At 51.0% G+C, this 12,833-nt stretch overlaps 4 protein-coding genes and 2 non-coding genes across 6 annotated transcripts; all 6 read right to left on the bottom strand.

The window, feature by feature from the left end:
• Nucleotides 1–762: 762 nt before the first annotated feature.
• On the bottom strand, nt 763–1,653 carry QC761_404160 (uncharacterized protein; the record flags this gene model as incomplete). Its single annotated transcript, XM_062878703.1, has 1 exon — nt 763–1,653. The coding sequence occupies one exon, from the start codon at nt 1,651–1,653 to the stop codon at nt 763–765; it is 891 nt and encodes a 296-aa protein (XP_062732122.1).
• Nucleotides 1,654–4,890: 3,237 nt separating this feature from the next.
• Nucleotides 4,891–4,982, bottom strand: QC761_0064810. Its single transcript has one exon. It is a non-coding gene; the product is annotated as a tRNA-Glu (tRNA).
• Nucleotides 4,983–5,063: 81 nt separating this feature from the next.
• QC761_409790 (uncharacterized protein) lies at nt 5,064–7,073 on the bottom strand. The gene is made up of 5 exons (XM_062879254.1): nt 6,664–7,073; nt 6,485–6,603; nt 6,247–6,408; nt 5,591–6,192; nt 5,064–5,526 (listed from the first exon to the last, which is right to left on the bottom strand). Exons 1-5 carry the CDS (start codon nt 6,944–6,946, stop codon nt 5,394–5,396), a joined length of 1,299 nt encoding a protein of 432 aa, XP_062732121.1. The 5' UTR covers nt 6,947–7,073; the 3' UTR covers nt 5,064–5,393.
• A 170-nt stretch (nt 7,074–7,243) lies between these two features.
• Nucleotides 7,244–9,507, bottom strand: QC761_409800 (uncharacterized protein). Its single transcript, XM_062879255.1, has 2 exons — nt 7,854–9,507; nt 7,244–7,792 (listed from the first exon to the last, which is right to left on the bottom strand). Exons 1-2 carry the CDS (start codon nt 9,447–9,449, stop codon nt 7,556–7,558), a joined length of 1,833 nt encoding a protein of 610 aa, XP_062732120.1. The 5' UTR covers nt 9,450–9,507; the 3' UTR covers nt 7,244–7,555.
• A 944-nt stretch (nt 9,508–10,451) lies between these two features.
• QC761_0064780 lies at nt 10,452–10,541 on the bottom strand. Its single transcript has one exon. It is a non-coding gene; the product is annotated as a tRNA-Arg (tRNA).
• A 387-nt stretch (nt 10,542–10,928) lies between these two features.
• QC761_409810 (uncharacterized protein) lies at nt 10,929–12,668 on the bottom strand. The gene is made up of 2 exons (XM_062879256.1): nt 11,490–12,668; nt 10,929–11,427 (listed from the first exon to the last, which is right to left on the bottom strand). Exons 1-2 carry the CDS (start codon nt 12,399–12,401, stop codon nt 11,251–11,253), a joined length of 1,089 nt encoding a protein of 362 aa, XP_062732119.1. The 5' UTR covers nt 12,402–12,668; the 3' UTR covers nt 10,929–11,250.
• Between the last annotated feature and the right edge of the window lie 165 nt (nt 12,669–12,833).

Genomic DNA, 12,833 nt, shown 5'->3' with positions numbered 1-12,833 from the left:
CAACGTCATGATCCAATATGGTGAACTTGGTCGATGGCTGTTTACTAAAGGAGTGACATAATGATACTTCTGAAATGACAGGACCTTGATTTCATGGCGGTCATTCGACTACATCCTAGCCTCAACTCTCAACCCAATATCTCCAAAGCAAAAGCGGGTCAAGTGACATCATCAGATTTCTCAGAACGCGGGCATTAGACCCGTAGGTTAGCATAAAGGCGATGAGAGAACCTTCTCCAGATCAATGAAGGGACACACGAGCCATGAGTAGTGTCAGTAGCCAAAAGTGAATGGGTCAAGAACAAAGGCGAATCTGAAGAAATTAGTAGTATTATGTACTCAATCTATGGCTCCGTGGCCATCTATGTGTGTGGTAATCCTCTTCTGTCCTATCTTTTTCCCTGCCTCCTCCATTCTCAAGCATCAACTTGTTCAATATCCATCCCTGATCGTCGAAAATCCAATAACAACACCCTGCCAGACATTATCCTCCCCCAACGATTAAAATAAACGTAATTTCGCCCCAAAAAGTAAATGGTCCTGGTCCTCGACCGGACACCAGTCTTGCCTGCCAGTTGGCAATGAACGAGCAAATGAAAGCTCAAAGCAGTGAATGCTGCAGGGTATATAAAACGCCCAACCCAATGTGATGCCCTGAAAATGCCATGTACGCCGATGATGTTCTGTGACCCCAACCATACTGCCGCAAAAAAATAACGTTGCGCCAATCCTTGCATTTTGACCAAAAAAATGTTGACTTCTTCAACGGCGCCGGACGCTGAATAACCAAGTCCTCCACCCCTTTCTCGAATCTGAGTTCTCCTTCTCCTCGCCGTCATCCTCCGTGTCGAGGTCAAGGCGGTACCGAATCACGCTGCCTCTGTCGTCCTCGAACCCCACCCTTCGCTTGCTTGGGGGCACAAAGCACTCTGGGACGACATGACGCATAACCCAGCCGCGAACGCCCTTGCTCGCGGCATCAATGGCCGCATACTCAAGTCGTCGCGTCTGATCGCTTGTCCAGTAATGTGTCGTCTGTGGAGGGAGTGGATAGACCGCAACCTCAGCTTTGTGTGTGTAGTTGCCTTCAGTAGCGAAATCACGAGGGTTGTGAGAGCCGATGGTATCATCCAATGCCGGCACTGAGGTGAATTCCGGCTGTGGGAAGTGAAAGTAGGAAACCTCTTGTTGAACCTCCTCCGATTGTCGGTAACCGGGGGAGGGCGAGACAGAGTTGCGGCTACTTCTTTGGAGTTGCGAAGCTGGCGCAGACCTGGGTGATCGCCGGGTGGCAGGCCTGACACGTTTCCGGCCGCTTGAAGCCAAAGACGTTGTCGAGGCTCCCTTGTGATGAGATGGGAATGAATCCTTGCGGGCTGGTGTGATTGATTCATAGCCCGAGTCCTGTCGCCGCATCTCCCAAGCTACCGGTGGACGTTGATGAGTAATGGGAACAGATGTAGGAGCTGGCAAACGAACAGGCGGCCTCAAGGTAGGATTGGAGGGTGCTGGTGGTGGCACCTCGGGTTCCTGAAGATCGAGATCCTGAAAGCTATGATAGGTTGAGTGACTGGAAGCTTCAGACCGCGCGAAGCTCACCCGCGAGTCAGGGCGGTCGATAGACTCTCTCAGATGAAGTACAGCGGCAGCCATGTTGTCGTCATGTAGTCGAGACCTTGGGACATTAGATAGGGGACGGATTTGGTGGCAAAGTTTCCAAAAAGGCCAACCGGGAAAAATAAGCAACGGGACGGGAAGGCGGGAGAAGCGTTCTTCTTGAATCCTTCACCGCGTGGAGCCCCGGTGCGGGTGTGGAGTGTTCCAGATCGGCGGTTACCGCAGTGAGGACTTTGGTTCCGTCAAAAGTTGCGGTCAAAGCCAACCGGGCCCGGGCTTGCCCCTGGTCCTTTGGTGAGCGGGAGTAAACAACCGGCCACCGAGTGGATATAAGTGGAGTGCTGCTCTGCTTGACCGACAGCCGTCAACTGCACGGTTTGACACCGCTGTTGACACCACTGCTCGACCTGCAGCACGGCAAATAAAATGCGTCACTTGCCTGCCAACCACTCTGCTATTGGCACGTCACACACCCGCAAATGCAGGTCCATGCAGGCCCAAAGGAGGGGTTCCCAAAGCTTGGGATGCGAGAAATCGTGTGTGTGCGAGGTCAAAAATATTCAAAAATCTCACGACGAGATGTTTGTGAGCCCCGACACCGGGTTGCGGGGAAATATCTCGATGATCGAATGCTCGAAGGCCCGCAGAAGGATGTGAAGATTTACTAGAGGCTGGGCTCTGGGGATGGTGGTTCGTGACGGAGGTGAGATTCCCCTTTCGGCGCTTCCAGGACTCCAGGATATGGGGTCCGGCCAGTCGGAAGATGTGTGGAAAAATCTTGATGGAATTTCTGTTGAGATCGTGATACTTGTTTCTGGCGGTCAGAAGCTTGGACAGGGCGGTGATGGTGATAGACCCCACTACGTGGATCCACGTGGGGAAGTTGGAGGGGTTGGAATCAGTGGGCCTTGGACCACCAAAACGTCGGTTCTGAGGATTGGTGAGACAAAAAAGAGGTGAGGTTTGTGCGTGATGCTGTCACGGGTCTTTTGAAGAGTGAATTCTGACGGGAAAAGAGGGATACGGGTAACGAGGGGATTTTGAATGGAAGTTATGTCGGTTTTGAGTGAATTCTAAGTGCCCAGTCCCCTGTCAAGTTAAGGGTTCGGGTTGTTTGGCCGAGGTAGCGCAACCCTGCCGATACCGCTTCCAGATCAGATGGCAAAGCGGGAAGGGCCGCTGGAAGGTGACCCGAAATCCGTCCAACCTCTGGCAGGCCGTAGGGCAAAGGAAATCGAAGGCGTAGAAGCGTTACTTTTTTGCGTGGTAGCGGAAGCTCAATGTGCGACCGTTGCACGCCAAACGGCCCGGCCGTTGTTCGATCCCAGTTGAAAAGTTTTCCAGAGGTCAACAAGACAGATTAAGGGGATGTGAGTAATGCGCGCGCGTACCCCGCGATATTTCAGCTTCTCTATATTTGGGTACATGGACTGCATTTACGTAGGTGGCTATCGAGCTGAAGGGCGATCATATGCGTGAACAAGGCAAAGAGTACCCTCTCTGTCTAACACACCACCAGTTTTCCCATCACAGCCTCCCTCGCATGTCTTTGCGGCCTATTTTTGACCAGCGAGCATGTGGTTCCATCGGATTAGGGGCACACGGAACAAGCTAGTGGTGAGACGAACATTTTCACATGCCTCACATGCCAGTGAAGACTTGACCAAGCATCTCTACGTTGCTGTCGAGAGGTTATCTTCCAATCAACGGACCTGTGTTCCGAATGCTGAAACCCGAAGACAGACGGCCAACCATGGTCGTCACTTGTCCCGGTCCACGGACCAACCAGAGAAAGTAGGGTCCAGCTTCCGCACTTTTCGCCGGTCCGTCTGAGACTTTGGCCAGGTGATGCTAATAATCGCTGTGATGGCACGGCGCACAAGCTGCAAATGGTCCGGTGGTAGTCGTGGCGCGCGCTTCTCCAACACTCGTCTTGCCGTAACAAATGTGGCTTGGAACAGGTGACACCTTGCCCAGATTCGCCCACCTGTCCGGACCCCATCAACAACCCTTCTTGTCTTTGCAGTTTTGCTTCATCGTTCCAAGCGTCCTCGTTTCCTTGTCTTCAGCGTGGGGGCTAGGTGGGGGTTCATGGGGGTCAACAACATTGTTCGCTGGATGTTCAAACTGTCGGCAACTCAAGAAACCGAACGAGGAACAATGACAGTGAGGCCCCAGCTCTTTGTTTGTGGTAGACACAATAGCACTGTCAACAAGGGTTCCTCTTCTTACTTAAGCTCCTGGATTGCCTCATCTTCGAAAAGTTTTAGCCGTCCTCATTCCTCAGCGAAACCCATTTCCAGACACTTGACACCGTCGACAATTCTTTCTAACAAGGCCGTTTGCTTACTTCACTCCACACACAGAAGATCAAGTAAGCAACCCAAAACCACACAACCTCAGCCTTGTTGGTGTAAGAGTCTTCGACTTGAAGTAGTCAAGTGCGTCAGGAAAATCATATCTGAACTCCCAACCCCATACATCTCTTCCGCCATGGTCTCTACCATCACGAACCTGGCTTACTGCCTTTGGGAGATGTTTATGGGACCTGGTGAAGTACCCCCTTCAGATGATTATTTCACCGTTTCCTGTTCCGAGACCCCAACCCCAACTGTTGATCAGTCTGAGTCTCGATATGCTGCTAACACCTACGACCAACCTCTTGATCCATCGGTGAGTACATATGTGAGAGCCAACCACGACTGGCATACTTGGGCTACTTCTCCTACCGTAGATCCTTCTTATCTCACCATAACCCATGGGAACGCTGCAGGCAGCTCCTTCCCATGTCCCTCCTCCTTTTCTCGCTCTTCATATTCGAGCTATTCAGAAGTGAACTCGGCCACCTCTACCTCTTCGAGCTATTTGGAAGAGAGCTCGGCCACCAGTTATGATGATGAGTTTGACGGGTGCCCATACAACCCGTACGACTTTACTCGGGACTCTCGATATGATGCTAACTTTCGGCAGAAGCACTTCCCCGAACCTGAAAATCTGTTTGTGAGACTGTCTTCTCGCATTGCGAAATCAGAAGATGGCTGTGTCTCTCCGAGATCGACGAGTCCGAGTCCATACTTTACTTGACTTATCGTTATATATAACCCAAGCTCATGTTTAATAATACTAATCAACAACCGTTTTCTTTTTTCTATCACATATGACTATACTTTGCCTACTTTGTCATCTCTTTATACTGTGTAATGCTGTCCATGAATCAATCATTTGCTTCACTTCTGCCCGACCTTCTATCAAATCGGACCATTCACGATTCAATCGGGTATGGTGTAGCGGTAACATCGTTGACTCTCACTTCTCAGAAGTGTCTGTTCTCTCAACAGCCCCGGGTTCGACTCCCGGTATCCGAGTCCATTTTTTGCAGATTTTTCTCAATCCAACATTAGCTTATGCCTGTTTTGATCAACAGTGTCTAGGTTGCTCTTTTTTGATTGTTCTCATCACAAGAGCTTTGTTCGCTTGACTCGAAGTGTTACTAGAATACACCAACTATGTTGTCGGAATTAATCCTTCCCCAGCCACTCTGCCCCCTGACCTCACTCACTCCGTCCTCCTTGTTCAAACACAAAAGTATTTGCTTCGCTCGTTACTATATATCCAGTGTATGCAGTGTGGGCACATGTTTAACCTGATGTCCCAAGTCTTCTTTGGATGTCTCCCATCTTTGTCTTTCGCCACACTATGCCTTTCCAAGAGGCTCGTGGTAGATGACTGTTGCTCATATATCTTCATAAACTATGCTTGAAAATACGCTTAGTGATTCAAATGAACCCCTCGGCAAGATGGGGCACGATGCATGCCCCCGTGATGGATGGGTCGATGTTCGGATCGTATTTGTCTACCCCGTTCAGTGGGGCGTACTTTTCAATGAGATACAGCATATTGTTGTACGCCCTAATTACCACCTTGGTTAGCCGAGCTGCAAAAGAAACTGATTCCGTCAAGTCAAAACACCTACGTCTTTCTCATGGAACTCTGTGGGTGGCCAGCGGAATAAACGATGGCTCCTTTGAGGCTGTACAGCCGGTTGCGATCGTCAAACTCCTCCACAGGCTCAGCAGGAGGGTAATTTTGTTGGTAGTGTTCCGTGTAGCTCTTGTCACGGAACACGGTACTGAATTCGCACCTCCAGTGCCCAAGTTCCATCTCGTTGTGGGCAAAGTATGATCCAGAATCGAAGAGGAGGGACTTGTTGGTCTCTTTGCTGATCCCCATGTTGCCTTCCCATAGGTCACCATGGATAATGCAGGGCTTGATCTTTTGACCATCTGACATCTTCAAGTTATCCAAAAGTTGGGGGATCACGGCGTTGGCGATTTGTTCTGTCGCGAGCTCCAACTCAGGCCACGACCCGTTGGCTTCGATGTCGCGTTTGCAGACTCCTAGGAAGAGTGTGCGGTAAAAGACGGCCCAGCTATCTTCCCAGTCAGTCGTGTGAGCTGTTTTGCCGTCACAGGTTTTTACAGGGAAGCCGAACTGTCCGGTTGGTGATTGACTTTGTTTGTGCATGTTGGCTAGCCGTTTCGTCCATTCAACGGGATCCGGGGGGGTGGTCACATCCTATTTTGTGCAAGTAAGTTCTTGCTCTGAGAATGAACAAGATGGACGACGAACCATGTCCACGAATTCGGAGAGATAGAAATACGCAGCTTGCTCTTGTTGATAGGCGCCGAATCCAACGGGCTTCGGGATGAAGTCCGGCATGAGGTCGTAGATCATCAGAGACGACATGGCTTCCCCGTTCAGCATGACCCGCCCTTGCTCACCATAGGCAACCTATGAATTGAATAAATAAACCATCCGCTTTATCTAGCAGAAGGATAGGTACCCAGCATCCAATAGGACCTCTTACCTTGATGAAATACTCTTTCTGGCCATTTGTTGGTTCCAGGGCCTTGATACGACCAGTGGCTGTGAAAGCACTAACTCCAAATTTCTCAACCGCGATCAACTTCGTTCCCATGGGTAGAACTACCGCATAGGTCTTCTTAGCATCCACCCATTTCTCAAGTCAATGACTGGGGAACTTACGCTTCAAAACAGCTTCTTCATCCATGGGGAAATCACCGCCCAGTCGAGCAAGAATTTCCTTCATGTTGCTCGACTTTGACGAGTTCTTAGCACTCTCCATGGTGATCTGCATCCGCTGATTACCCGTATATATCACAGCGGTTGGTTGGGAAGTTGGTTCGTCCGTGAGTGCATGCGAAAAGGGGTGGTTGTTGAGAACTTGAGCTCTCCACGGGGCTTGTTCGATGGAGAAGCTGTCGGTCGGGTAATGCTGGCGTTGGTGACAACGATAAGTGATGAGCATGTGGTTAGATGCATGTCGCACATTACAAGAATGAGCGAGCCAACCGACCAGTCAGACCTTCTTACTTGGATCTGCACGTGACCAACGGGACACCCCGCTCCTGTCTGCGTGTCACCGCACGAAACTCATTCTGACGGAGACGCGAGTCTTCGAAATAGGGTCAATAACAGTTAACAGGCCCCAGCTGTGGCTCTCATGCGGTTGAAATATCAGCTGTCAATTTAATCCCATCATTCTGCTACGGACATGGTGAGTTAGACACTAGTGTCTTTGCAAAACCACATTGGAGACAAGTGAGGAAAGAGGTTGAATAGAAAGGTAGGGCCTCATATCTTGTTTTGTCGTTAGACGAAAATAAATAAATGGTAGTAAGTACAAGCTTCGAAAGCAACATTAAACTCTATAGTGGTATCTCTTGTATATACGTATCCCAACAACAGCGGCAACAAAGAAAATACACATTGCCCGCCTGCTTTTGTGTATCCGTTTCCCTCTAAATTCATGTTTTCACCCAAACGCCGGCCATGCGGAAAGAAGTTACCCGGAAGCCAAAGAGAAGAGTGTCATCAGATATGAACAGTGAAGCTGAAATGAGAAAGTAAAGGGTGATCAGGCCTCAGTGGCGGTGGGCACCTTCTTGACGCCTCTGATCCTCTCTCCGAACAAGAAGAAGAGAAGAGGGATGGGAATCAGCCCAAGGGAGATGAAACCAAGGAGGGAGTTGCCCCATCCAAGGCCAAGGGCAATGTACATGTCGATAGCGCCCAGAGGGAGGAGGGCGCCAGCAAGAGATCTGAGCACAGCAAGAGCGGCGGTGACGGAGGCGGCGTTTTGAGGGTAGACATCCTATTGAAATCATGTTAGCAACCTTGGTTTCGGCCTTTAAAAGGACGAAGCAAGTACTGACCAGCAAGTAGTTTTGGCAAGCCATCATGATACCCATGAGTCCGAAGCAGAAAATCACAACGCCGATCATGGGAACGATCCAGTGAACGCCATAGTGGGTGGTCCAGCCGTACAAGAACAAGCCGATAGGAAGCGTGACACCGGCGGGAATAGTCAGGAAGGGTGTGAGTCTGATCTCGGGCTTGTGCTTCTCTCCGCTGCTGATCTTTTGCGTGACCAGCTTATCGCTCATGGCACCGAAGATGACAATCCCGAGAGCCATGCCAATGGCGGAGGGAATGAAGACAAGACCGACCTCACCCTCCCCGAAGCCGTAGCTGCTGCCAAGCGTGTTCTGACCGAAGACAAGTGAGAAGGTGGTGAAGAGGAGGTAGAGAACACCATAGGTGACGGCGACATAGAGGGAGAGGAGGGTAACGATGGGGACGCAGAAGAGGAAGTACATGGGGCGTACGAGGGCGGTCTTGAGCTTCTCGGCCGGAGTGGTGGTGTTGTCGGCGAGCTTGGAGCGGAGGAGGGGGTTACCGGTTTTTTTGCGGAGGCGAGCGGCTTTGCGCTCGAGGATGACGGGCGCGTAGGACTCGCGGAGGGTGAAGAAGGTGAAGACGGCGATGAGGCCAGTGACGATGGCAATGAGCCAGTAGACCCAGCGCCAGCCAGCTGCGCGAATGAGGTAGCCACCAGCCACCGGACCAATGCATGGTCCCAGAAGAGGTCCAATGGCCCAGACTGCCATGGCGCGACCGCGGAATTCGACAGGCATCATATCGGAGATACTGCCACTGCCGAGAGTGATAGGAACTGAACCGGCCACACCCATGAGGAAGCGGAAGGCCATCATCATTGGAATGCCATTGGAAAGAGCCGTGCAGATGGTGAAGATGAAAAAGAAGACGTTGCCCATGTTGTACATCACAGATCTGCCGTAAATCTCACTCAGAGGAGCGACGAGGAGAGGTCCGAAGGCGAAACCGAGAATGTAAACGCTGAGAATGAAGGTAGCGACGGTGGAAGAGCTCTCTTCAAACTCGGCCAAGATTCTGGGGATGCCGGGTGCAAACATGGAACTGCCGAGGGGGGTGATGATGGTGAGAACAGAGATGACGGCGATGTTCTGCCACCTCTTCTTCATGGGCCAGTTCATGGGGTTGGCCATGTCCTCGGGACCGTCGAAATCGACAATGTTGGGATCCTGAACAGCTTCATCGTTCACGGCGGGTGAGTCTTTGCCTGAAGTGGTTCCTCTCTCTGATGGGTCGGGCACGATAGTGGCGGCTTCGAAGTCCGAGTTGGGGTCGTAGGCGGCCGGCTTTTCTGCCATTTTGTTTTGAGCGTCCATCTCGATCATGGAGTCTTGGGATCCTGTGCGTTCAGCTGCCATTATGTCCGAAAATGGGATGATGCCAATCCGGGAATCTGGGAAGAGATTCTTGGCTGACGGGAGATCGCATCTGGCCAAGAAGAGCCACGAAGAGGGAGGGCACCCATCGTTTTTGTACCTGGCGCCAACGGTCCGCGACAGGGCAACGCGGACTGTTGCGCCTGCTAACTCCCCGAAAACCCGGGTGTGGTCTGGCGACAAGATGCCTGGTTGCATTATTCCCGACCTCGGCTTGGCACAAATCCGGTACACTCGTCTCCCAGGGTCGGGTGCCAAGCACGGAGCATTTTCATTAAAAGGTTATGCCTCGACCGGAGCGTCAACGACATTGTAACTTCTGTATTACAAACACATCTGTCTCGACTCATTCAAAATAGAGATGATGACGAATTGACGCATGCCACTCGTGCCTTGCAGTCAACCGCCACTCCTCGTGACAATTTTCAAACCGGTTCTATCAAGTCCTGCACGTCAGAGACGTCGGCCATTCATCAACGGCAATGCATAACTTGTGCATAAGTCTCCGGAAGCTGCGAAATCCGGGACCCCACAGGATGACTTTTGGCGCCTGTCGACCCGTCCCAAAACACCACGGCAAAAATGATTTTTCGCTTCAGGAGCGGCCGGTGTCCAATCAGCAGTTTGGTTCCGAGCTCAAGCCAACCCAAGTGGACTCGGTCAATCTCTTGCCCCCCTTTGCACAACAGCACAAGCCTTGCGCCAAAGTCGAACAAGGTTGAAGCCGTGAGGCCGTCTGCTTTTTTGGAAGCCGAACTGACAAGACAACGTGGAAACTCGCCAATCTCATCTTGGTCATCTCAGTTGATGCTGAACCCTCGTCTGATCTCTCAGCAAATCCCCACCATTTCTGTTTTGGGGAGATTGATCTGGCCCCAATGCTCAATGCGGTTCGTCCCGTACTCGGATGAAGCCTGCTTCGGCGAGGCGGTGCTCTGTGTGACCAACACGCGGTGCGGCTCCGGAACACCCCCCGGTCGGTGTTTGCCGTTATCCGTATCACAGTCCACAAGCATTGATGTCCCATCGCGCCGAGAGGAAGAAGCTGTTCCGCCTTCTCGAAGCTTCCTTGACATATTAACCCTAACCTTTGAATCAAACAACACCAATCAACATCAACAAAACCTCAACACCAGTTTGCTTGCGTGGTCCTCCATACTTGACCCATTTTCTGACTCAAAAATTCAACAAATTTAACCAGGTCAAGTAGCGCAATGGTAGCGTGTGGTCCTCCTACTCAATTGAGGAATTTCAAGACTGAGGTTGTGGGTTCGAGTCCCATCTTGATCGGCCTGTGTTTTTTCCCCAATCCTTCCTCATGCAGAGGTGATGCATTGCGTATTTTTTTTTGACTTTCTCTACTGCATGCAGTACTACAAGGGCTGGCCGACTTCAGCATTCAGCCCCTAGGTATTTATCATCTCAGTCACAAGGGTTGTTGTGTCAATCACTCTAGCTTAGCTCCAAAAGCAAAGGCTTGGGTCTGCTTAGTCCGGTATTGCACAGGGTTGCCTTCCTAATGACCTCAAGCCAAAGGGGTGTTTAGACTCAGATGCTGTGCAGCAATAGATATGTAGCCCTCCGAATGTGATACGGAGCAGTGCACCTGTTGAACAAGCCAGGTGATATAAATATTCTCTGGGGGTTGCACAAGTAGAGGACAAGGTGAAACATCAGTTGGAAAAGATAGGTTCAAAGTTTATCGGCCATAAAGAGGCTGAGTTCAACATCCTCTAGGTGGCTTAGGCTACCATGGTTGGGATCTTAGTTCTCCGAGCTTGTTTGCTTGAAAGGTCTTTGTATGACAAAGTCGAATCGTTTCAAGCATTATTCGTCTCTTTTTACTACTACAAAGAACAAACACGGCTGCATGAGTTGTTTGAATCGTATTGAGCATAACAACAGAGAACATACCTAGTCTTCAAAGGTTGATGTACGAAATACCTGCAAGGCTCTAATTAAATATTTAACTCAAATATCTAGTATAGGCAGACACCCACTAAGCGTGGCCTTGGATAGCCTTTGGCTGGTAGAGTTCTTCAAGATACTTCTCCTCCTCCTCCGTTAACACCTTGCCGTTGGCAGAAAGCACCTCCTCCATCCGTTCAATGCTGTTGAACCCGACAATGGGACTGGCAACTCTTTTGTTGATCCAAGCCAATGCAACGTGGGAAATCTATTTCAAACAAATTAGTCAGTCATCATATGCATACCCAAACAGAAGATGCGGCTCCTCACAGGCCACTCATGCTTGTCCGCCAACTCAATGGCCCTTTTGATAATAGTAATGTCAGGCTCGACTGTACCATGGGCCCCAGGCTGGTTATCCTTCTCCCCCTTACTCCTATCCGTCGATCCAAACTGATCCAGCCTCCGGGCCAAATGGCCCCTGCATAACGGCGCCCATGGAATCAATCCCACCCCGGTGTCGTTGCAGAACCTGTTCATCTCCCTTTCCTCTTCACGATACAGCAAGTTGTAGTGATTTTGCATCGAGACAAACTTGGTCCAACTGTTTCTCTCGGCACAAAACTGCATCCTTGCAAACTGCGTCGCCCACATGCTGCTCGCTCCCAAATACCTCACCTTCCCGCTCTGCACAAGATCGTGCAGCGCCTTCATCGTCTCCTCGATGGGCGTCTCAGGATCGAAGCGGTGGATCTGCAGCAGATCAATGTAATCCGTATCCAGCCTCTTCAAGCTCGCCTCGACCTGGTTGAAAATCGCCGCTCTTGACAGACCACCCTGGTTGACGTAGTCCTTGGACTTGGTCACCATCTCCTTATTGTTCTGCCAGGCGGCAAGCTCGATTTCTTCGCCGACTGCCCAGAAGCACTTGGTCATGATGATGACTTTGTGGCGGGGGATGTCGTACTGCTTGAGGGCTTTCCCAATGAGGACTTCAGAGGCGCCGTTGCAGTACATGTTGGCCGTGTCCCAGGTGTTGAGTCCGCGGTCGTAGGCTGCTTTGAGGAGGGGGAGGGCCTTTTCCTCGTCGACTGCCCAGCTCATGGCGCGGGAGTCGCCGAAAGACATGCAGCCGAAGATAGGGACCGAGATCCGGAGGCCTGACTGGCCTAGGCGGCGGTATTCACATTTTGAGTTAGCGAGAGAGTCGATGAGAGCCTGCGTCTTAGGAGGGCCGCTCATTTTCACTGACTGCTGGGGAGTTTTGGAAGACCTTAGGTGAGGATGTGTTGTTGAATCGCGGTTGATTCTCTAAAAGAAAGATGACCAAGAGAGGTCTGACGTAGGATACTTGCTACTTATGCACGGCGTCCATCTATCCACAGAGGTGTTTTCTTTGCCTCCTTGGTCTCCACGCTCGGCTTGTCACAAACATAAAGCTACCCCGCACAGGTTGAGGGGCAACCTCCACGGGGTTAAAAGGGGTTAAGACATTGGTACCGATTGAAGCGCAAGACGTGGGACCTGCATCGTCAGAGCTTGACGTAGGAGCGGAACACTCGCTTCCGTTGCTGCATCGCTTGTGCTTGTATCCACTCCACCAGACTGAGACTATTGATGCCCAAGTCTTGAAATCATGATGCTTGGCAACACATACGAGGGTTGAGCTTTCGG

This window comes from Podospora bellae-mahoneyi, chromosome 4 (assembly GCF_035222275.1).
Source record: "Podospora bellae-mahoneyi strain CBS 112042 chromosome 4, whole genome shotgun sequence".
Classification (NCBI taxonomy): domain Eukaryota; kingdom Fungi; phylum Ascomycota; class Sordariomycetes; order Sordariales; family Podosporaceae; genus Podospora; species Podospora bellae-mahoneyi.
Note: the sequence above shows the minus strand (reverse complement) of the source record. Positions and strands in the feature narration are given on the sequence as shown.

Excerpts from the sequence above, each read along its gene's own strand:
- QC761_409790 (XM_062879254.1), bottom strand. The coding sequence starts at position 6,946 with ATGCTCATCACTTATCGTTGTCACCAACGCCAGCATTACCCGACCGAC. Across the intron at positions 6,409-6,484 it reads AGAAAGAGTATTTCATCAAG|GTTGCCTATGGTGAGCAAGG; the intron begins GTAAGAGGTCCT and ends TTCAATTCATAG. Across the intron at positions 6,193-6,246 it reads TCTCCGAATTCGTGGACATG|GATGTGACCACCCCCCCGGA; the intron begins GTTCGTCGTCCA and ends TGCACAAAATAG.
- QC761_409800 (XM_062879255.1), bottom strand. The coding sequence starts at position 9,449 with ATGCAACCAGGCATCTTGTCGCCAGACCACACCCGGGTTTTCGGGGAG. Across the intron at positions 7,793-7,853 it reads CTTGCCAAAACTACTTGCTG|GATGTCTACCCTCAAAACGC; the intron begins GTCAGTACTTGC and ends TGATTTCAATAG.
- QC761_409810 (XM_062879256.1), bottom strand. The coding sequence starts at position 12,401 with ATGAGCGGCCCTCCTAAGACGCAGGCTCTCATCGACTCTCTCGCTAAC. Across the intron at positions 11,428-11,489 it reads CGGACAAGCATGAGTGGCCT|ATTTCCCACGTTGCATTGGC; the intron begins GTGAGGAGCCGC and ends TGTTTGAAATAG.